The sequence below is a fragment of the Schistocerca americana genome, chromosome 9 (assembly GCF_021461395.2).
Source record: "Schistocerca americana isolate TAMUIC-IGC-003095 chromosome 9, iqSchAmer2.1, whole genome shotgun sequence".
Classification (NCBI taxonomy): domain Eukaryota; kingdom Metazoa; phylum Arthropoda; class Insecta; order Orthoptera; family Acrididae; genus Schistocerca; species Schistocerca americana.
This window is the reverse complement of record NC_060127.1, coordinates 68,223,558-68,248,387: the sequence shown is the minus strand read 5'-3', so window position 1 is coordinate 68,248,387 and position 24,830 is coordinate 68,223,558. Positions and strand designations below refer to the sequence as shown.

The following is a 24,830-nucleotide window of genomic DNA, read 5'->3' as shown; positions in this document are numbered from 1 at the left end:
ATCGCTGATTGTGATGGTAAGTGTTAAATTCTGCATAAACAAGTCAGAGACATAATTTGCAGAATATACTCTTTCTTTGGGCGTACAGCACATGCACGCACGTACCGCAATTGTCATTTGGAATTGTCAACAATGCTGTCCCCGTCCGTGCCTCAACATGTGCGAACCACCATCACTTGTCAATTGGACTATAGTAGTGGGTACAGAATACTTGCCACAATGCACCATAGACTGGGTTGCGGAGTACATGTTTAGATGTAGATGTACATTCCGAACTTTATAAAATGAGGGTTCAGTGGAGAACTTCAGTGAAGTCTGGAAGGTAGGAGCGAGGTGCTGCCAGGAGTAAACCTGTGGGGGTGGGCAGTGGATTGACTCAATTAGGTCAGTCGCTAAGGGCACTGTCCGAGAATGGCAAAGTTCTGGGTTCCAGTACCAGTCCAGCATGCAGTTCTGACTGCCGGGAACTCTCGAAATGCAAACACTCTGTTGCAGAGTGAAAGGTATGTCCTGGGAATGGCCCCTAGTCTACAGTTAGACCACTTCCCCACAGTATCCTTTCTTCCACAAGTGCTTATCCCCAGTCACAGCTGTCTGTGGCGGTGGCGAGGTGTTCGACGGCAGAACAGGTATGTTTTCTGAGGACGGTCAGGCTGTACGGAAGCAAATGTCTAACGTGGATGTAGTGGCAACTGCCAAACACGTATGTCCAGTGTCAGTTCTTACAACAGCAGTGGCTATGTTTCAATTTTTTTCTCATTTCAGAATGTAATAAATCAAACAGCTATTTATACTATAGCTCAAACATACAGACAACTATGTCGAGCTAAACTTGCACATTGGTTACCTGTGTACGAGGAGTACATGAGTACTGCTGCTCAGAGGCATTTCTTGTATTTCAAATAATAATTAAAGGGTAAATAATCATAAAATGACAACCAGGGCAAAAATGTAGTAATCCTAAATATTACCTCTTACGAATTGTATACTAGTGTACTATTTTCTATTCCTTGCGATATAAACTTCCTTACGTGGTGTGCGGATGAAGTAGTAAAATACAAAAATGGTCAAACAGACAAACATATCAATGAAAAGAATCTATTTTTGAAAATATAATGCAACTGTATAGATAAAAAAATCTACTCACCAAGCAGCAGTAGGAGAAAATGCATACGAAAGGTACTAAAATTTGCAAACTTATATAGCCAGTGGCTCCTCCTGTCAGAAAGGTTGAGGGGGGAAGAAAGAGGAGTGAAGCAAAAGGACTGATGAGGCTTACGATAAGGGGCAGAGTTTGGCAAACTCGCCCAGAAGCACGGGTCAGGGGAGACTTACCATACGGGATGATGAGTGAAGACCGACTGTTGGGGACTGACTCCCAGACAAGATTTGGAAACCTGAGAGCTTAAAAGGTGTAAGGTACGGTAATACACAATACAGAGATTACTGCCAATACTTTGCACATGAGTTAATAAGAACAAAAAGCTAAGTGCATTGCATGTGACAGAGGCAAGGGGAAGGGGTTGAAATACAGATATGTCAGAAAATGAAAGAAAATGAAGAAAGGAAGAGTTACTGTGAAGAAATGCTGAGATTGAAGAAACTGAAGTAAATCAAAGCCAGGTGGATGGTGAGAACCAAGGACATGTTGCAGCACCTCCCACCTGTGGAGTTCTGAGAAACTGATGTCTGGGGGAAGACGTGTGAAACAGGCATCAAGGTCACAATGGTCATGTTGTAGAGCATACTCTCCAACAGGATATTGTTTATTTCCAGTATTTACCCTCTACCTATACCCATTCATCCTAACCGATAACTTGCTGGTAATCATGCCTACGTAAAGACTGAACTATGTTTACATAACAGCTGGTATATGACGTGTTGTTTCACAGGTGGCTCTTCCTTTGATAGTGTATATTTTGCCAGTTACAGGGCTGGTATAGGTGGTGCTAGGAGTGTGCACAGGGCAAGTCTTACAGTGGGGGGCAGTCTCAGGAGTAGGAGCCATACGGTAGGACATGGGCGTAGAAGGAGCATAGGGTCTGACAAAGACATCGTGGGGATTGGGAGGGCAATGAAAATCTATTCAAGGTGTGATTGGCAAAATCTCAGACAGGACAGACCTCATTTCAGGACACGATTTTAGGAAGTCATAGACTTGTCGAAGTAGCTGATTAATACATTCAAGACCAGGATAACACTGGGTGACAAGTGGTGTACTCCAAAGCTGTTTTTATGAGGGATCAATAGTACCAGGATTGGATATGATGGCCAGGGAAATCTGCTTTCAAACTAGGCTGGTGGAGTAAATGTGTCTGGTTAAGGTGAGAATGATACTGTAAGGAGTCTGCATCTAAACAACTATGTTTGCCTCAAATGCCAAGGCTGTAAGGGTACTGTTGTTCGTTAATGTGAACAGAAGTGTGTAGCTGACCTTTTGTGAGGATGAGATCAACATCAAGGAAGTAGAATGGGATTCAGAATAGTACCATGTGAAACTGAATTGGGCGAATGTATTAGAGATTCCAAGAATTTTAACAGGTCAGCATTGAGTAGGACCATGTGAAGCAAATGAAGGAGAAGCTGTTGAGGTTCTGGAGGAATGTGGATGGGGTGTCCTCACCCTCGGGGATCCAGATAGCAAAGATGTCACATTGAATCTGAACCAGATGAGGGGTTTAGGAAGGATTTCTCTACATTGCCCACGAATAGGTTGGCATAGGATGATGCCATGTGGGTGCCCATAACTGTACCACAGATTTGTTTGTAGGTAATAACTTCAAAGGAGAAGTAACTGTGGATGAGGATATAGTTGGTCATGGCGACCAGGAAGGAGTTGTTAGTTTGGAATCTGTCAGGTGCTGCAGTAAGGCCGGGGGCATTGGGACGTTAGTGTACAGGGAAGTGGCATCAATAATGACAAGCAGGGCACTGTGTGGTAAAGGGACAAGAACTGTTGAGAGACAGTGAAGGAAATGGTTGGTATCTTTTATATAGGAGGGTAGGTTGCAGGTAATAGGCTGAAGGTGTTGGTCTACGAAAACAGATTCTCTCTCCGTGGGGGCACAGTAACAGCCACAATGGGGTGTCCTGGGTGGTTGGGTTTGTGGACTTTAGGAAGCATGTAGAAGGTAGTAGTGTGGGGAGTGGTAGGGATGAGGAGAGAGATGGACTCCAGGTAGATGTTCTGGGAAGGGGCTAAGGATTTGAGGAGATACTGGAAATACTGCTGGATTTCTGGAATGGAGTCACTGTGGCATGCTTTATAGGTGGATGATCTGACAGCTGGCAGAGTCCTTCTGACAGCTGGCAGAGTCCTTCTGTCAGATAATCCCTGCAGTTCAAAGCAACAGTGGTGGAGCCTATGCTGCAGGTAGGGTTATAAACTTTGGGTCAGTTTTTAAAAGGTGGAATGTTGTTCTTTACTCGGATGTAAGGTTAGTTTGCATGTTGAGGGATTTGGGGAATGACGGTGAGGCAAAGTTCGAGATTAAGAAATTCTGGAAAGTTAACAGGGGATGATTTGGGGGTGGATCACTGTTGGATGGAGGAGTAAACTGAGTCAGGCAGGGTTCTACATTGGTCTTTGATGGTGGGCTAAGGTTTTTGGAGGAAAGGTTCATGACTGTGTTTCGTGTCTGTTTAGGTTCTCAATTCTGTATGGTGTGGGAAGGAGTTTTGGAGGGTGGGGCAAACGTAGTAGGTCTGCGTGACAGGGTTTGTCAGCTGTGAAGGGATGTGGCGGAGGTTTGGAGGTGGTTGTAGAGGTGGTGGACAGTGGTACTCTAAGGAGGGAGTAGGAAGTGAGCAGGGTGGAGAGAGATTTGTTTTTTGAGGTGGCCTTGTGCATGTTCCTCTAGTTCCTGGAGGGCAAGAGTTTCAATGTGTGTTATGGACTCCAAGAATTTGGAATTGCATAGCAGGATAATTTTACAGGTGGAGAGAAGGTATTGCAAGGGGGTTTGGGCTTCGTCGATATGGTTTTGCAGGACTATGTTGGAGAGGGCTAAGGGTTGGTGGAATCTGAACAGATGGATGTCATTGTGGAAGGAAAGGTGGCAGCCGGAGACGGGGAATTTGATGGTAAGACCATTTGGGGGAATTCCATGAGCCTAGCAACAGTGAAGGAACAGTATGTGGGATTGGGTTCTGGCTAGGGATAAGGAAACTTTGATGTATTGATGCAGATGGAAGGAGGAAGGGTCCATGGTGGTGGAAAATGTGCGAAAAAAATACATAAATAACATAGAACTATGTCTGAAAACTTCACAAAAATACACCCAAATACGTGAGAAAAATCATGAAAAGGGTGAAACGATTGAAAAAGGGGGGAAAAGATGAAATCTGAGGGAGTATGACGATAGTTAAAGGCGAAAACTCACTAAAATTGGTGTGAAGTCACAATGAGGTCAAACAAAATATATAAATAAAAAAAATATTTTACTGTTGGTTGCAGGTCAGAGGGTGGATAAGTGTGAGGAAGGGGGACGGCAGATGTGATTGGATGAGGTAAAATTCGTAGGAGCAAACTTAGATAGAACGAAGAAAGAGTAGGGGGTGGGGAGGGGTTGGCAGGATGAAATGCAAGATCATGTGGCACTGGAAAGGTGCAGGAAATAACACACGAAAAAATGGGAGAGTGATTAATTTGAAGGTATATGATATCAGCAGGAGTAATTTGGGGCATATGATGCTGCACCAACAGTCAGTGTGGTCTTGTAGCCATCTGTTGAGTGAGACTGAGATGAGCGATACATTGTGGCTCAGAAGTAGCATGGGCAGTGCGTTTGTATGGCAATAAGAAAAACACACAAAAGAAAAGAAGGACAGGCATTGAGTATAGTAATGCATTAGAAAATATTAACAAAGGGAAACAGCACAGGGTCAGAATGGAAGAAAAGGCATCAGGATAAACCAAACAATGGAAAATCCATGATGGAATGAAACAATATACTAATATTGTTACATTCCATTCTGGATTTTCCATTGTTTGATTTAACATTGTCTGGCCTTTTACTTCAGCATGACTGCTACCAAATTATCAACTTGGATGAACGGGCATAGGCAGAGGGTGTACACTGAAAACACACAATATCCTTTGGGAGAGCACTCTCTGCAACATGACAGTCATGACTGTTCCACCGGATGTGCCATCTGGATTCTTCCTGCAGGCACCAGTTTCTCAGAACGCCACAGGTGGTAACTGGTACTACAGTGTGTCCTTGGTTCTCGCCATCCACATAGGCTTAATTTTCATTAATTTCTCTGGTCTCAGTGTTTCTTCACATTAACTATTTCTTCCTTTACACTGAAAAGGAAAGATGCTACTCACCATATAGCAGAGATGCTGAGTCACAGATAGGGACGACAAATGGACTGTCACAAATAAGCTTTCAACCAACAAGTCCTTTGTCAAAAATAGATCAAAAGTGAGCATGCGCACGCGCATGCACACGCACATGCACACAAATGCAACTCACACAGACGACTGCAGTCTCTGTCAGCTGTAGCCGCAGAACAGAGTGGCTTCAGCTGCCAGCCTGCAGTCATATGTACACGAGTTACGTCTGCGCGCATGTGCATGTGCATGCGTGTGTGCGTGTCGAAGGCCTTGTTGGTCAAATGCTTATTTGTGACAGTCCTTTTGTTGTGCCTATCTGTGACTCAGCTTCTCTGCTATATGGTGAGGTGCAGCTTTCCTTTTGATAATATTGTTACATTCCACCCTGGATTTTCCATTGTTTGATTCTTCCCTTACTATCTTTCATTTTCTGATCTGTCTTTCTCTCCCTCCCCTCCCTCCACCTCTATTGCATACAATGAACTTAGCTTTTGGTTCTTATGAACTCATGCTCAATGTTTTGGCCATAATCTCTGTCTTGCGTATTACCCTATCTTCCACCTTTAAGCTCTCAGGTTTTCAAATCTCATCCAATGCAGTGCCCAACAATCAGTCCTTCCTTCCTTCCCATCTTGCCCGGTAAGTCTCCCCTGACCTGGGGTTCAGGGTAACTTTTCCAGACTCTACTCCTTTTCCTAAACCTCACCAATCCTTTTCGTTGACCTCTCTTCCTTCCTCTTCAACCTTTCTGCCAGAAAAAAGAGTCATCGTTTATATAAGCTTGCAAATTTTAATATCTTTTATAGATGTGTTCTCTTGCCACCGCTTAGAGCAGATTTTTTTATCAAATAGACAAATGTATATTTTAAATCTGTTTAATGTGTTCGCAACAAAAAATGTAAAGTAAATGTATCTTTTTTTCCTGTAGATTGTTGAAGAGACCTGGCATAAAAAAGTGAGTTATTAGATGTGCAACATTTATTTCGAAGACAACCAGTTGGGACAGACAAATACCACAATTTTCACGCATTGCCTGCAGGTGATGATGTGATTACAGCTGCAGAACTCGCCTTTCTTCTCCTCCGGTGCCACGCCGCCGCCTCCGCCACCCTGCTTGCCGGACTTGCTGGGTTTCTTCCCACCGCCACCTCCCCCACCTCCGCCACCGCTTTCGCCGCCCACGATCCCTTGCGTCGAGATGTCTGTCTCCTCAATGCCCATTGCCTTCATCTGCTGTGCCCTCTTCTCCTGTGCAGAGAGGAAGGCACGCGGGTCCGACAGTGCGGCCATGAAATCTGTTAATGGAGAAGCATGCAAGTGTTACAACTCTACTTGCTCTGATTCCACTTGTACTGTAAACACTACTTTTTCTTCTTTCTTTTGCTTAACTAATCCCTACGCTGCACGTACATGATGTAACAAAATTATTTTTCAAGCTGTGTTTTCACAACCATTATTCTTCACAATGTGACTGAAGATTTCAATGATGACAGTCGTACAAAGATTTTATGTAGAAACATTTCATACAATGAACTGTTTAAAAATCAAGCTTGAGACAAACAACTTGCATTTAAATCCTGAACCCTTTAATAAGTGTAAGCTATGGACTGACATACATATTTTGAAAGCTCTGTTTTTATATCATCTAAATAATACTTTGGCTTCTTTCAAAATTTTATGGTTTAAGCAATATTACCATTCAAAGGTGTTGTAAGAAACACAGATAGTCACAATTTTAGGAAATAATAGGGAAATTTTAGGGAATTTTAATAAATCCAGTTTTACAAGTCTGAATCTTTCTGTATTCAAAAGTGTATACTTTTACTGAGAAAAGGTGATAAATAATGAAATACCTTAAATATAATATTTTTGTTTCTAGAGTATTGTAAAACCTTGTCAGAAAATCTGGGGGAAAAGTGAAAGCATAACATAAAAACCTCGTGATTTTCCTGTAACCCAAAATAGCAACATCTCAGCTGCAACACTTGTTGCAAACACGGACTGTCCTCCACTTATCTCTTCAAAGCTTTAAGCCTAGGTCATCCCTAATATAAAATGCAAACTGCTAAAATGCTGACAAAACAGGTGTAGAAAACACACGACACTTTCGAACAGTACCCATCTGTAGTACAGACCTACAAAATTCGCCGATAGCTTACAGACAAACAGCCCACACCAGTCGAGCAGCAAGAATTCCGTTCTGCGAATCTCCCTCCAGAGACATCCATACTCTACAATTAGTGCACCGCAATCATTTCAGGTATGCCCCACCCTTGGACAGATATCAAAATGACGTACCTTCAAAGCCGTCAGGCACATAGATCTTCAGCTCGATGTTGCAGAACAGCATGGGCAGTGACATGGGGAAGTTGGCCTCCGTGCGCAGCGAGATGTGGCGGTAGCCAGCCTGCAGGCCATCCAGCGGCAGGATGCGCTGCCCCAGCAGCTTCCCATTTTCGTCGTACACACCGAACCGCAGAACCGCCAGATCGGGCAGCACCACCTGCAGGCAGTTCAGGTTGGCTTAAGTTGTCGTGCATCTCACAGTCTGCCCAGGGCTGTGACTGGGAAAGGGGAGTGGCAGCCGAAGAGGGAGCGAGATGGGTCGGGGCCTACCATCACTTTATCTGTCCCACATCTCGAGAGTGCAGTGAATGAAACAGAGGAGAAATTTGGGGAGGGAATCGAAGTTCGGAGGAAGAGGTAAAAACTTCTAGGTATTCAAAAGATAGAGTAATTCTCTCATAGATGGCAAAGACTCAGAACAGTAGGCAAACAGAATGGACGGTGTCTCCAAAAGAGGTTACAAGATGAGCATTGACAAAAGTAAAGTGAAGGTAATGTAGTATAGTCCAATTTCATTGGTATAAAACTTGCCCACTCCATCTGCCTGGCTGGTGCAACAACTGTATGAAGATTATTTTTAAGAAAAACAGTTTCAGATGCCATGCTTAACTGTCTACATGCTTGACATCTTTAACTGTGTTGGCCAACACACTAGACTGTATTTAAATGAAGCCACACAACCGCAATTCTGTAAGTGCGGTCCTAGTGCTGTACTGCCGTGCCTGCCATTAGGGTACGTATCGAAGCTGTGTGCTCCATTCGGCTCGATGTCAAGGTACACTTATTTTGAATTTGTAAACACTGCACATTAATTCAAGTGTTGGTAACTTTTTCTCAAGGTATTTGCCTTGGATGTAGCCTTGTGGATGATGATAAGCAGTTCAGATGAGAAGAGAACAGAAGTTTTGGAAATGTGGAATTGTGGAAGAATGCCGAGGAATGTGTGGCAAGATAGATAGAGTAATGAGGAGGTGCTGAACAGACCTGAGGAATGAGTCTGTGACAGTCCTCCTCCCCTCCCTGATGCAGATACGTGCCCCTCCCCTTCCCTCGCCCATACTATGGGTGGGTCCGTCTCAGGAAGGAAACGAAGGTTCTAAAATCTAGGAATGGTGTCAATACATCAGGTACTTCTGAAATCCTTTAAGATATGATCATTCTGTTTCACCCAGACAAGTTGCGAGAGAAAATCCTCATTAAACAATGTAATGTTTCCTTTTCTAGCTATATTAATTACACAGATATTGGTATCATATTTGCACGTTCAAATAAATCCTAGGGCAATGACTGTTGATTTTTTTTGTAAAATCTTTAGTAGCCGTGTTTGCATGTAGGAAAACAGATAACTGGTTTCAACCACTTCCAGTCATCTTCAGATATGAAAGACATTGAAATGGAGGATTACGAGACAGTAATTGCACTCACCATTAATGAAGTTTACAAAAGATTTTAACAAAATTATGGAACAGAACAGAGTAGAATATATATCTACATCTACATACATACTCCAAAAGCCAGCATACGGTGTGTGGCAGAGGTTTCTCATACCCCTACGAGTCATTCCTTTTCTGTTCGACTCTCAGATAGAGAGGGGGAAAAACAACTGTCTATATGCCTCTGTAAAAGTCCTAATGTCTGTTTTCCCCTTATTGTCTCATTCGTTAAGCAAAATGTACACTGGCGCCAGCAGAATTGTTCTGCTGTCAGCCTCAAGTACTGGTGCTCTAAATTTTCTCAACAGTGTTCATTGAAAAGAATGTCGCCTTCCCTCCAGGGACTTCCATTTGAGCTCCCAAAGCTTCACTGTAATACTTGCATGTAAATCAAACCTACCGGTAACAAATCTAGCAGCCCACCTCCGATTTGCATCGACGTCTTTCTGTAATCTACGTGGTGGGGATCCAAAAACTCCAGTAGTACTGAAGAATGGGTTGCACCAGAGTTCTATACGTGATCTCCTTCACAGATGAACCACATGTTCCTTAAGTTCTCCCAATAAACTGATGTTGACCATTTGCCTTCCCTACTACAATCTTTAAATGCTCATTGCATGGTGTGCCTATTAGGAAAGGACACTTGTCAATTGGCTGTTAACAACACAAGGGAACGTCAAGTGTATATACATCAGCTGTCATAAAATTAAGTAAAACCTGGATGGAGAAGTAAGTGAGACAAATGAACACGTAATAGTATAAAAATTACATGAACATTACATTGAAGACGCGTCTTCATGCACAAGTACATAATACACATAGAGACACATTGTTGTCATCCATTCAAAGTGACACAGAAAATCTCTATAACAAGTATTGTTTATGTGTACAGATGAAAGAAATCACATTAACATGGCTTGTCTAAAATTACACAAAATATAAAGACTGCCAATACATGTGAGCATTACAAAGAGACTATGTCCTAACATTGTAATGACCACATATATTGGACTTGTTTACATTTTCTATAATTTTAAGCCAACCTAAGCCAATGAAATTTCTTTCAGCTGTACACATGCAAAATACCTGTTATAGAGATCAGTATACATTAGGATACCGTTAGTCCATTTTATTTTAATAAAAGATTTCATAACATTACACCATCTGCAAGAACTATCTTCGCAGCTTTGTGTTTGTATTTATGTAATTTGTCTATTTTACTCTAATAATTACATTGCAGCAATTGTAAATTTAAAGATTTTTGGTTTTACTTTAAAACTTAACTGCATCTCACTTATTATACTACTTGAGATTGTAATATACTGTACTGACACCACCTGGAATTTTCTTCACCTATGAGCTTCAGCACTTAACTGTGGTCAATCTGTTAATGTCCAGCTTGTGGAAACTTTGACTACTGCTGTCACCAGACAGCACAGTTATTTTCTGTGTCATTTTGAATGAATGACAAAAGTGTGTGTCTTATATTACAAGCACAAGTTTGAGGACATGGCTTTAATAATATGTTTCAATTTTTAAGCTATTATCAGATCATCTATGGCACACACAGACTCACATTGTGATGCTTCCGTGTCCAATTTTTACTTCATTTTAAAACAGCTGATACATGTACTTTGCAACTGTTAATTAACAGACAACTGAGAAAAGTGTCCTCTAATCATAGACATGGTTTTTTATATTCTGGCATGAATTGCTCCATAATTCTGTTAAAATCTTTGGTAAATACTATTAATCTTGATTGCAATCCCTGTCTTGCAACCCTATATTTCAATATCTTTCAGATCTGAAAGTGGCCAGAAATAGTCAAAACTAGTTACCTATTTTTCTATATGCAATTTTGGCTAAAAGACTTTTCAAAAAGTCAACATTCATAGAAATAACAAATTGCTGTCTCTATACTGACAATGTCAGATTAACAACAATATGATAGTAAGTGGTGCTGCTAGTTCTATAGTTCTACGAAGAGTCGAATTCAATGACGTTTCACTCTTCAAAATCTGATCAATCATTCTGGAGAAATTACAACATCTATAAATTTTGATTTAACTTTTCTACCATGAAACATATTCTCCAATAGTACTAATCAGATTCCGTAGAGTGAAACACTGTAAAATACGTCTAGTTTAGAACTATGATATTATCTACAGAAATTACTATAGTGTCATCTGGTATTACTAAGATAATACCAGTACCTATATAATTAACATAGCTATGGAAAGAGACTATATGTTGTTTAGTGATGACTTTTTTCACATCTGCCTGGCTGAAAACAGACTTACAATATCTTAAACAGTTCCTGAGTTGAAACACTTAGTTTAATTGGCAAGTATAATATATAGAAAGGTATGTACTCAACAGTAATTCTGTCCCATAATTTTATAGTTCTCCCATGTACATATTTATATGGAAATAATCTCAGCAAATTGTTTTGTTAGTGTATCATTAAAACTGCATTCAACAATATACACGGGTTATAGCTTATACTTCATCTGGCGAACACACTATGCAGCACGAAGGGCACTGAACAAAAATGAGGAAATGAAACCATTTAGCTAGACAGAAGTGTTTTTAACTTTGTATGTATTATAGACGTGGCAGGTCAGACAGAAAAGAAGTGGCAGAATGTTCACTACTTACGCTTTAACAACTTCTTCCTCATCAATACCTGCAGTAGAGCATTTGCAAAGAGAACAAGCAGGACTTCATGTGCTACACACATCTACCGCTATATATTTTCATAGTAGAAAACACATTTTACCTTTCTGAAGAGGAACGGTTCTTCATTGTACACTGGATTCAGCCCATTTCCTGGAACCATGCGTGTCCTGAATTCTTTTCTTATTGTGTCTGTAGGCAAGCCGTACATGTCTACTTCCACATAAGTGCTGACTTTCTTGTCTGACAGGAACTGCCCAGCTATTACCTGCAACAATAAGTGTGCTAATGTTAGTCATTTGTTTGCACTGCTGCAACACAAACACTACAGTGGCTCATCATAGAAAGCTGACTCATTTTCCTGACGTCCTCACAAATGATGTCCTAGAAAGACCAAACAAGAAAAATTATGCTTTCAGTATATTCTGTGATGCTCCAAAAACCTCCGCTTTTGACTGTGCGGATTACATCATTCTACTTGGCCAACGACAGTGTTACGACACAATTTATACATGGATGTAGTCTTTATCTTCGTAATAGTGAGCTGTGGGTCACAACGGCCCTCAGAGCAGATGAACATAGTACGTCAGGTCCCACAATAGAGTATGGAACCCAGCAATACTTTGCAATTGCTAAATACATATGGAATTTGGATGTACATTGTAATCTCTCAGTTCCTCTCCCCTTTCCCCCTCTAATTATCAATCTCCTCCTCCTGCCCCCTTCTCTCTGTCTACCACCTCTCCCCCCCCCCCCCCCCTCTGTCTTCATTTCCTCTCCCCTCTCTGTCCACTTACTCACCCCCCCCCCCCCCTCCTCCCTCTGACTTTGAGCCTTTTTTATTGGCGTTGCAAAGAAATCCTCGACTGGGAACTGAAATGAATGAGTAAATCAGTTGGGATCATCGGTATTCAGGGTATGAGAGAAACCTCTCCAGCTGCTGGGTCTATGAGGGTAGGAGCTTCAACGAAAATGTTCTGCACGGTTTTAATTTGTGAATGGGAAGGACTGCAAACTTTTGAATGATTCAGATTCCACAACGGTATTCTAATCATAAGCCCATAAACCATAAATACAACTTTCCTGCTTTCTGTTAAAACCAACTGCGACGAATAAAACGAACAGCACTTTGTTGTGCATACACTTTTTTTTTTTTTTTAATTATATGCAAGGAGAAAGAAAATCTCTAGGAGAAACAGTTTGCATAGCAGTATAGATGCCCTGATATCATAATTAAAACTTACTGTGAGAAAGTAAACTAAACTGCATATTTTCACAGCACAGCACTGCACTGCACGGGATTTCTTCTTGCAGTTGGTTTTCACAGAAAACCTGCAAGTTTTTGTTTAAAAAAATAAACAGCCTATGTCCATCACAATGTTTATTACAGTATTACACAAAGCTGTATAGTCTATGAGCAGAGCAGGTTCAGTTCATCACAAGCTAAAACAGTATGTAGCGATCAGATTAGTGACTATAGCGGGACTGTTACTGATGAGCTTGTACCATAACACATGGACTCGACTCAAGTTAAGTAAATTTTCATGTAAATAAAGAACCGTATTAATTGATGTGTGCATTTGTGTTGTAGAAAGAGGATAACAGCCACCGATAATGACATCCCCTCCTTTGCTTCCTTGTGGTACAAGACTCTACACCACTTGTGAAAGCAGCCACGTTACATACCAACTCTGTAGCAACCACCGCACTGCGTTTTACATTGGTATAACAACCAACCAAGTGTCAATTAGGATGAATGGCCACTGCTAAACTGTTGCCAGCACAACATGTGAGATTTCAATGGCTGCTTCACAGCAATAGCACATCCTTTGCTGACTTAACCTGCTTGGACTTAAGGTAACTCACTGTCCCCCCCCCCCCCTCCCCCCACTCAACAGTGTGTGTGTGTGTGTGTGTGTGTGTGTGTGTGTGTGTGTGTGTGTGTGTGTGTTTGTGTGTTTTAGCTAGGCTGCAGACGCTCCCCCCAACCCCCTCCCACCTCTCACCCCACTCTAACCCACCCCACACCCACACTTCATCCCAGTACACTCACCGTGGGCCAGGAAAGAGCTGACAATCGACTGAGCACAATATAGAGAACCAGGCGTGTGCATGTGAGTGAGTCCATGTGTGATTGTGTGCACGTTTTCCTTACAATCTTGAAAAAGGAAGTTCATTGCGATAGCTAGCAAAGCTCTGTAGCTTTTGTTTGTGTATTTATTGATGACACAGCACTTCTGCCTTTGGTGAGTTATTTCCAATTGCTGGACTGTTCTGTTTAGCCAATTCGGCCACGTTAAATCAGCTGTAGAAGACTAGTAACATTGCAACATATATAAACAGCATTATATTTTCAGTCCAATATACAGAATTATATTTTCAGTCCATAATCAAAGGGTTTTGTCAGATCGACATTCAAATCCATCATTCACTCAATAGTTGCTTCGAGAAATCCCATTCTTCAGCTGGAATATACTGGCATAAGCCAAGTTAGTCTTTCTTCTTGGCACTTTCTTGTGAAGAGGAAATTGAAATGTTAGCACGTGACATTTCTCTTCACAGCACCTCTCAACTTTTCTGCAATGCTTTGAAAAACCCGGGGCTACAAGATGGTGTGACTGTCTTCCCTTTAATGTAGTGTAGTCACCACATGAAATCAGTGGGCAAGTATACTCCGTTATTTTGAACAATCCTCTATGCAACTCTTAGTCTAGTGCACTAAGACCACTGACATCCTCAGGTTTCATCTTGCAGACAAGGAAGGACTTTCTGGACTACAGCAATGAAATATGATTGAATTTTCTCACTTTGAGAAGATAGAATGAGCGATCTGTTTTACTTGTTAAAAACATACAAAAGCCAAGATTGTATAAATATTTCTTTATTTAAAAGAACTGTTTTTGATACACTGTTGTCATCTCCAGGTCTTAAAAAATCTTTTTGTTATGAAACATGTTCGCTTTAAACTAGACCTCATTCAAAGTAGTTGTGTGGATAAAAAACAGCATGTTTTTAGAGATTTGTCATAACTGGAAACATTTAAAAATATAAAGCACCTTGTGCAAATTAGAGCCCCCCCCCCCAATATATATTTGTAACCCTCCAAGATTTTTACCCTCCACTCCACTCATCCCTCCAACACTAAATTGGTGAGCCCTTGGTGCCTCAGAACATGTCCTACCAACCGATCCCTTCTTCTAATCAAGTTGTACCACAAACTCCTCTTCTTCCCAATTCCGTTCAGTACCTCTTCATTAGCTACGTGATCTACCCATCTAATCTTCAACATTCTTCTGTAGCTCCTCATTTCGAAAGCTTCTATTCTCTTCTTCATCCACAATGTATATACCGAAAATACTCTCGTCTTGTCTAAACTATTTATCCTCCATGTTTCACATCGATACATGGCTACACTCCATACAAATACTTTTAGAAAAGACTTCCTGACACTTAAATATACACTCAATGTTAACAAATTTCTCTTCTTCAGAAACACTTTTCTTGCCATTGCTAGTCTACATTTTATATCCTCTCTACGATCATCAGTTATTTTGCTCCCCAAATAGCAGAACTCATCTACTACAACAAATGTCTCATTTCCTAATCTAATTGCCTCAGCATCACCTGATTTAATTCGACTACGTTCCATCATCCTTGTTTTGCTTTTGTTGATGTTCATCTTATATCCTCCTTTCAAGACACTGTCCATTCCATTCAAATGCTCTTCCAGGTCCTTTGCTGTCTCTGACAGAATTACAATGTCATCGGCTAACCTCAAAGTTTTTATTTCTTCCCCATGGATTTTAATTCCTACTCCAAATTTTTCTTGTTTTTCCTTTACTGCTTGCTCAATATACAGACCGAACAACATTGGCGATAGGCTACAACCCTGTCCCACTCCCCAACCACTGCTTCCCTTTCATGCCCCTTGACTCTTATAACTGCCATCTGGTTTCTGCCTAAATTGTACGTAGCCTTTCGCTCCCTGAATTTGATCCCTTCCACCTTCACAATTTTAAAGATAGTATTCCAGCCAACATTGACAAAAGCTTTCTGCATGTCTACAAATGCTAGAAACTAATCTTCCCTGATTTCGGCTTCTACCAGTTTTTCCAGTTGTTTGTAAGGAATTCGTGTCAGTATTTTGCAGCCATGACTTATTAAAATGATAGTTCAGTAATTATTACACCTATCGACATCTGCTTACTTTATGATTGGAAGTGTCAGGGTATTTTACCTGTCTCATACATCTTGCTCACCAAATGGTGGAGCTTTGTCATAGCTGGCTCTCCCAAGAGGGTGCCATCATCATTTAGCATCATTTAACCACACAGTAAAGCTGCATGCCCTCAGGAAAAATTATGTTTGTGGTTTCACCCCTTGATTTCAGCCATTCGCAGTACCAGCACAGCAAGGCCGTTTTGGTTAATGTTATAAGGCCACATCAATCAATCATCCAGACTGTTGCCTCTGCAACTACTGAAAAGGCTGCTGCCCCTCTTCAGGAACCACATGTTTGTCTGGCCTCTCAACAGATACCCCTCCATTGTGGTTGCACCTACAGTATGGCTATCTGTATCCCTGAGGCACGCAAGGCATCCCCCCCCCCCCCCCCGCCCCCCCACGAATGGCAAGGTCTATGATTTGGGGGGTGGGTGTGTTATATATATTTTTTCTGCATGGGCTCTCTTCCTTTCCTCTGCCCATTTTGTTGTTCCTGCTTTCTTCGCAGCTTTGTTCTCTGACTTAACTGCCAATCTGTCAACTTTCTGCTTAAATATCTTTCTGTCCAAAATACCTGAATAATTTATCTGAACTTTTTGTAGGTCCTTTTTGACCTCTTGTATCCAAGGTATATTTTTAAGCCCTTCTATGTATTCAAGAATTTTGTGAATAAGTCTTGTTTTGGGAAGCCCAGAGACATTCCCATAATATTTTAATCGCCTTTTTCTAATGCCTGCTGCACAGTTGGACAATTTCTCAGCTGTCTGACGAGATTTTAGTCTATAGCCCTCATCCATTTTCTTTGTCCCTAGTATCTTACTGATGATTTTATGTTCTTCCTTTAATAAGTTTTCTAGGTCACCTTTTATGTGGACTGTCAGGGTTTCACTAGCATACAGGACTTCAGGTTTTAATACTGTATTATAGTGCCTAATCTTAGTATTTTTGGACAAGCATTTTTTATTGTACACATTGTAGGTTCTTCCATAGGCTCCCTTTAGTTTTTGGAGGTGAATGTTTTGCGCTATTTTTTCTCACCTCCACCATAAATCACCACCACCACCACCACCACCACCACCACCACCACCACCACCACCCTGTACTGATATGGCCGTATTTTGTAGTCAAGTTTTGGGTGTCAGTTTTTGTGGCAATGAACTTAGACTTTAGGAAAGATATTTGCAGACCAACTTTCTCTGCACATTCTTTAAGGGTTTCATCCTGTTCGAGTGCTGTTCCCTCATCATCCGCTAGCAAGGCTAAGTCGTCAGCAAAAGCTAAACGTGAAATTCTTGTCATCCTTGACTAGCCCCATATGTATAGGGTTCCAGCAGTTTTTATTCTCCAATTCCTTTTCTCATTCACAGATGACCTTGTCCAGCACAAGGTTTAATAGGAGAGGAGACAGACCATCACCTTGTAAAATGCCAGTTTTGATCAGGAAGGGCTCGGATATTTCACCCATGAATTTCACCTTGGAGGTAGTATTGGTCAACATTTCTTTGATGAGGTTAAGGGTTTTTGGATCTAACCCCTGTTCTTCAAGATATCAAAAAGTGCTTGTCAGTCAACTGAGTCGTAAGCCTTTTTGAAGTAAACAAACATGCAAATTATTGGGCAGTTTTTGACTGCTTTGTATTTTAGCATGGTCTTTAGATTGAAAATTTGTACTGTACAGGATCTACTGGGGTGAAAGCCACCTTGGTATTCACCAATTTTGTTTTCCAGTTGCTCTTGTGCTCTTTGAAGAAGAGAGGCTGATAGAAATTTGTATGTGACCTAAAGTAGGGATATGCTTTGATAATTATTTACATCAGATTTGTCTTCTTTTTTTTATAATGGATGAATAAGTGCACATTTCCATTCTGTCTCCCAAATATCTGCAATGATTTGGGTTAATTCTCAGAGAGAATTTGGTCCTAGAGTTTCAGGTAGCTCAGCAATAATCACACATTCACCAGATGTTCTACTGTTTTTTAATTTAATAATGTGTCTTTGAATTTCTTTTTGTGTTGGCGGTGGTGATCCAGGGTGTGTGGAAGTAGGTCTTCCTTTAGGAAAAATATATCACACAAACACAAAAAAGTACAGTACACAGCAGCACATCTGTTTACATAAGCTAGACTTATTCTAAACACCGAAAATCCACCTTAAATGGTGTATAAGGTACAACTGTAAGCAGGTGTGCGATTGTTACTGCATTTTTGTGATGTAAAAATCATCTTTGAGTGGTATAGATATATGGACATGGCCATTTGCACAAGATGCTTTATGTTTTTTATAATGTTCTGTTTTTCATCCACATGACAACTTGGGATGATGGTCAACTTAAAATGAACATATTTCACAACAAAAAGATTTTTTTAAGACCTGAAGATTACAGCAAAATGTGTTGAAACCACTTGTTTTAAATTAAGAAATGTATATCCACTCTTGGATTTTGAATGATTTTAGCAATGAAATATTTAAGAAACTGATATTCCAGTTTTGACCAAGTATCAGACTACTCTATTACAGCACTACAAAATAGTTAACATGTACAACTTTCTAGCTGCATGAATTATGAGGAACATTTTTTCAATACAATTACCAATTACAACAGTTCTACTCAATCCATTACAGGAATAGGACCAGCTCTCCTTGTGCATCTGCTATCCCTCAGTGCCCCGAGTTTACTGCCCTCCCACTCACAAATATTAATTTTATGTATTTTTCCTTCCTTCATTCATTCGAGCACTTTCGGATTCTGGTCATTACAACAACATTCAGTGCATCATCCACAATACATTCACTTAAAACATCGTTCGCTGCAATGGAGAATTTGTGGTTCGAGGACTGTACCAAAAATAATGCGAGACAGGTACAATTTAACCAGCAGATACTGGATGTCTCACATGACACTTTTCCAAATCCAACTTGCTTTCGACAAAACTGTTGGATACCACGCTGTTCGCGCAAATGACTCATTTGACAATAGGATAGTGCTTAACACTTTCACTATCAAAAATTGAACACTACCCACCTTTCTCTACTATTTGCAAACTTGCTCTCTCCTTTTTTTTTTTACCGATACTGAAATTGAATCCTCGCAATGTGTCATATTCAATACTCGAAGTCAATTCTTTTACTGCTAATCACAAGTTGACAAAACAAGTACACATGCTATATGCTTTCAGAAGTTTGCACCTGTATATTCAGTTGTTAAGTATGAACTGTTTCACTTGGCATGTAAATATATAACACATTTTTGTCATTTTATTCTTATGTATTTAATAAAACTAGAATTTCCTATGTAACTGGACAGTATTAGTAAAATTCTGCCTGAATAATTAGCAATTTCCATAACAAAATTTAGTCATTATGTAGAACTAAAAATTATGCCTTCATTTGAAAGGAGACCATCATTGTGTTCAGTAAGCAAAATTTCTACTGGAAAACTGAAGTATAATGCATCTGCACTCATTTTTATTCATTACTGAAAGATTTAGTACTAATTACTTTTAATATTTGAATGTAATTAAAATTCCATTATTCTGAAACATCAAAATGTTGGCATTGTGTCACTAAATCAAATCAAATTCTTTTACAGTTAAGGTAACATTAAAATTATCTGTATGTAACAGTTTAAATCCTAACACGGATAAACAGCAACATGAGGTCGTTGATGTCAAATAGCAATGGTATATGAAAAAAATATTATTTTGTCATACATTCAGTGACTTGAGACTGAAATCGTGTGTCGAGGCTGTACATAATTCTCTCTGGTGGCAGTTCCAGATCTAACTCTGTATAGTATGGTGGTTTTGTTAACATGTATTATGTCAGTCATTTTGAAATGATGATGAAAACAGAAGTGGAATAAAAAGTTATTTTATAACTAAGATACAGTCCTAAGACAATTTATTTATGAAATAGTACATACTGCAGATGAATACCAGGATACTCTCCTGAACAGGACTCTTCAACTACACTGCTGCGCCATGTAAAAAAATGATCGACGAAGGAAACAGGAGTTCCTCTCCTCAAGTGGGAAGAGAATATATTGCAAACCAAGTCAGACAATATTTGTGAGGTTTGCAAAGTAACTTTCCAATCATTATTCGACATACTAATTTAAGAGGCACATCAGAACGAGACCAAATTTTACCTGTACTGCACACTGTGCTGCAATGACACCATCCACTGGGGATTCGGCAAATGGGTCGAAACTTCGGTCGGCCCTTCTCATGAAGTCCGGCTTGAGCAGGTAGCCGCAGTTCCCGTTGTACTCAAACTTCCCCTGGTTCAGCTGCATGGGCAGGTCGGACGTCTGGAAGTTCAGCGACACCATCTGGCAGCCCGCATTCCAGAAAACCTGTGGCACGTTACAATTTACAGTACTACTTCCTTGTCACAGTTTCTCTGTCTAATTACCTAAAAATTTAAAACAGAAGATCATTAAGAGCTAGCTACAGATTGTGCAGTGATGTACACAACTGTCAAAGTCAAAGCTAATTTTACATTTACAGGGCCAAGCACAAATTTTTGACATCTGCATGCAAATGTATGGTTTTCTCCAGAATTATGTACAGTAGGATTAAAAGGCAGCTAGAAGGAGGGATAGGTTAATACCAGAGAGGCCTCAGGTCCTACGGAGGCTGCGCACGACAAATCATCACTTCGAAATTAATCTCACCATGTCACAGGTAGTGAAATGAGTCTCTTGCAATAACTATTAAAGATTCTAAGAACACATATGATTGTGTGCACAGAAAAATCATCTTAAATTTCAGATTCCACCAAAAATTAGACAAACTGGTGAATTCACCTTAACTGCTACAAAATCTAAATCCAAATCAGAGGTGAATTTTCCAAAGCAGTTCTTATGAAAACTAGATTAAGACAGGGAGATTGCAAGTCACCATTGTCTTCCAACTGTGCCTTGGAATATACACAGTTACCCGTAAGTAACTACAGGCTTTCAGAAGACAACTGTATGTCCTCAGATTCCCTAAATGTGAGCAAGTTGTGACCATCCAGTGACAATTTTGTACCAAACATAAGGTCAAAGCTCCAACAAACAGAACAAACTACAGGTGGTGCAACACATTCCGCAAGATTGGCAGTTTATGTGGTCCAAAGAGAAGGGGCTGGCCAGGATCTCTGGCAGACAAGGGGGAGCATGGCGGGAATCATTCCACAGGAACATGCAGAGGACTTCGGGCACTGCAGTTGAGTGCCTGTTGCATTCTAAGCACACGTCCACGTGTAAAACCCTGCTCTTATGTGTTCTTACTATTCCAGACAATGACCTTAGTTCTGACTTTTGCAATGACTTGCAGCAACCACTGGAGGAAGTGGTTTTTCACACAAGACGGTTTGAAGTGGTTTTTCACACAAGGTGGTTTGAAGTGATGGAGCTATGTTTCATTAGAAAGTGTATGGCAATAGTTTGACTATCATATTGACTGATCCACTACACTTAAGAGTGCAGCCACGTAAACTATTTCTTCTTCTTCTTCTTCTTCTTCGTCTAGTATTTTGGCCATATACATTTCAGCCAACTTTAGAGTGAGCCAACACACTGAAGCTACAGCACTTGTTCCATGAAATGGAACTGGAAAGGGGCACCCAAACAGATTCATGAGAAGGACTACTAAGAGCAAATACATAGATCACAGAAATCACAGAAGACATGACACAACTAAAAATTACAAAGGAAAATACAAAAAAATAAAAAGGATAAAATCAAGGAACTAGAGACAAAAAACCAGACTACCAAACAAACTCAACAGGCAGATCAGAGGAGAGGGCATTTTGAGAGGGAGAAATAAAGTTGAGATTCAAGGGAATGGCAAATGGGCCAACAGGAAAAAAAATCCATTTTGTAAAATTTACTAAAATGGTCCTATGTTAATAAATAAATAAATATGAGCTCATATAATGGCCACAGTTACACCTTATTATTAACAAAAGCTAAATGCAGTGAGTGTTTCTTAAATTATTTTGCTGCGTTAATACGGTTAACACGTTCCGAGATATCTCAAAGTGTTTATGCAGTAACTATGCAACAGAAAAAAATGTTCATGTAAGAGCTTCAGTTTTCAGTGTGTATTATTTGCATTAAAATATACACAGACTGATTTTAAAAACTGAGTTTTACTGATTTATTTTTAAAGGGACATAACTTTATTTTTATATTTCTTGTTGTCACAGAACACAAAAGCTAACTAATGATCTGCAGAGACCAAACAATAGAAATAATTAATTACTTCAAATCATTTAAGCTTTGCCTCATCCAGTTCTAGAACAACTGAAAAGTTTTGATGGATCAGTTGGTTCAAAGTTTGGAGTTGGAAGTTCGGTGACTTGTCAAAACACCACCATCCACTACTGAATTACCGCTCCAGTGTCAGTTGCACATAGGGCATTTTGGGGACTGTGCCCTACAACTTACTTACACTTCCCCATCACTTTCTCACTCCACACTCTGTCCCGAAACATATGTGGCCCTGCTTCTGCTCACCATTCTTTCCCTCTACATGTTCCTCACAACTGTGAACAGTACTCTATTTGATACACAGTGCAGGACATTGTATTTATTAGCAAGTGCATTCCAAACATATCCATCCACAACCTATGGCACAACCTCGTTTAGAGTTTTCTTATTCACATCCTGGAATTCTACCAGACACCAAGGCATTCAGCTATGAGGTAGTTTCCTCATCCTGAATCTGGGCACATCAACACCGCACTACCTACTACGGTGCCGAATACAGAATATATATTATAGTATTATAGGCTACTACATGTAAGAGAGAGAGAGAGAGAGAGAGAGAGAGAGAGAGAGAGAGAGAGAGAGAGGGAGAGGGAGAGAGAGGGTTGGGGAGGGGGGGGGGGGGGGTTCATTCTTTGTATACAAATTTTTCCAGAGATTTTGACACCACACAGTGTATACACTGCAAAAATAAGAAGTTTATGAGTGTTCCCGATATTTCGTAAATAGATATGAGAAATTTCATTATTTTGGAGCACATTCTCTCACACTTTATCTCAGAGAGTTTAATCATAATTACACTACAGTGGGCACATTTTCTTGTAATGTGTTGAAATTAAAACATCATTCTGCCTAACTACATGACTCCTAATTCAAATAAAACATTCCTTAAAATTGGCTGCAGAGATACGGCTGTTAGAATCTAAACTGAATGAGCACTTACAGAATGCCTTAAGTGAAGGCAGACAAATTCACCTCCTACTTCAATATACTTTTGATTTCTGTTGCAAAAGACATCTTTGGATGGAATACAATTCCTGGGCACCATATCATAAAAACACAAATAAGTCCTCCCAATCTCATATTCTGCAGTTAGGACACCATCCAGTGCTTTCCCTGCAAGCAGCAGAATCATTTAAAACAATAGAAGTTCAAATAAAACAATTACCTGCATCAGTCACTCTTTTTATTTCGTCTTTTAACACGCTCCGAGAGTTTACACTCTCATTTTCAGGTGGAATAATGATTGTGTGTTACATATTTGCTAGCTGAATGCAGCCAGTTGTTTGTCATGGTTTTGTTTTGAATCTGTTACAGTACACAAGCAAGCACATGTGTAACACAATATCATTGTTCCACCAGAAGATGAGTGCTTATTCTCTTGTAACACATCTTGGGATGAAATAAAAAGAGTGACTGACACAGGCAATTGTTTTATTTGAACTTTAATTCTCATGAACAGTCACAGATCCTTACGACATAAAACAACAGCATTTGAATAAGAAAATCTGTCCTATATACCACATTGGCATACCGAACACTTGCAAATATGTACGGCATACTTAAATGAAACAGTAGACACGACCAACAAATCACAATCACAGTTGAAAAATTCTGTTACATAAACTCAAGCACACCTTCACAACTGGAGCTTCAAAACAAATATGACACTCAATAAATAAAGATGTAGTAAATGGAGTACCACAGTGTGAAATGAAAAATCGTTTCTGTATTCCACCATATCTCTGTAATTGATGAATATTGGACACACACTATATAGAACATTTCATTCAAATTAACTGCTACACAACAGGAAATGGGAAATCAAGTGACAGTGTTCCCACTTTTTATGACAGTCACAGCACCCGTCCCCCACCACAAACACTGCTTGCTCTTCAGTTTACAGACAGGCTATATCACTGCAATTCACAAACTAGCGACTTAATAAAATCAATGAGCTATACCTGTGGCATGTAGTTGGAGGAATCAGCTCGAGTTCCTTTAGGGTAAATTCGGCTCATCTGGCGCTTGTTGTAGTTGACGAACTCGATCGCCTGCGATTTCAGGTAACCGAGTCCCGCAGTCTCGGCAAACGATGACATGTTGTGATGAATATTCTTCTCTGAGAACACAAAAACAATTTCAGTACTGGTAAATGGCTGCCAAATTATCAGGTACCAGTAAGCAAATTATCTTTATAAATAGGTACCACACACTGCTAGCATGTACAGTTACACACTAACAACCAGTACAAAAGTGCACAGCGGAGGACAAATGGTACTCCCAACTCCCATCCTACCACTTAATGGGACTCCTCCCAGTTCCATTTGCATATGGAATGCAAGAAGAATAAATTCCCAAATGGCACTGTGCAATCTGGAATCATTCTAATCTGATCTGTGGTTAAAAATAAATAAATAAATAAATAAAAATTTTCATGCAAATTTCATGTATGGGGAGGAAAATTGTCTCTCAAGAAGCTCCTGTTAAATTAATAGGAAGGAGGAGAGCATTTTGCAACAACTTCTCTTTCCTCTCAGCTGAGATAACTCGT

At 40.1% G+C, this 24,830-nt stretch overlaps 1 protein-coding gene across 4 annotated transcripts in view; it reads right to left on the bottom strand.

Annotated features, from left to right (window-relative positions):
* LOC124550879 (1-phosphatidylinositol 4,5-bisphosphate phosphodiesterase) overlaps nt 1-24,830 on the bottom strand; it is a 411,295-nt gene that overhangs the window by 30,552 nt on the left and 355,913 nt on the right. For all 4 annotated transcript variants that reach the window (XM_047125637.1, XM_047125636.1, XM_047125638.1 and 1 more), the window contains 5 exons: nt 24,241-24,398; nt 20,168-20,374; nt 11,900-12,064; nt 7,640-7,844; nt 6,412-6,636 (listed from right to left, as the gene is read on the bottom strand). In XM_047125637.1, coding sequence (XP_046981593.1) covers nt 6,412-6,636; nt 7,640-7,844; nt 11,900-12,064; nt 20,168-20,374; nt 24,241-24,398 — 960 coding nt within the window. The remainder of the gene's footprint in view (nt 1-6,411; nt 6,637-7,639; nt 7,845-11,899; nt 12,065-20,167; nt 20,375-24,240; nt 24,399-24,830) is intronic.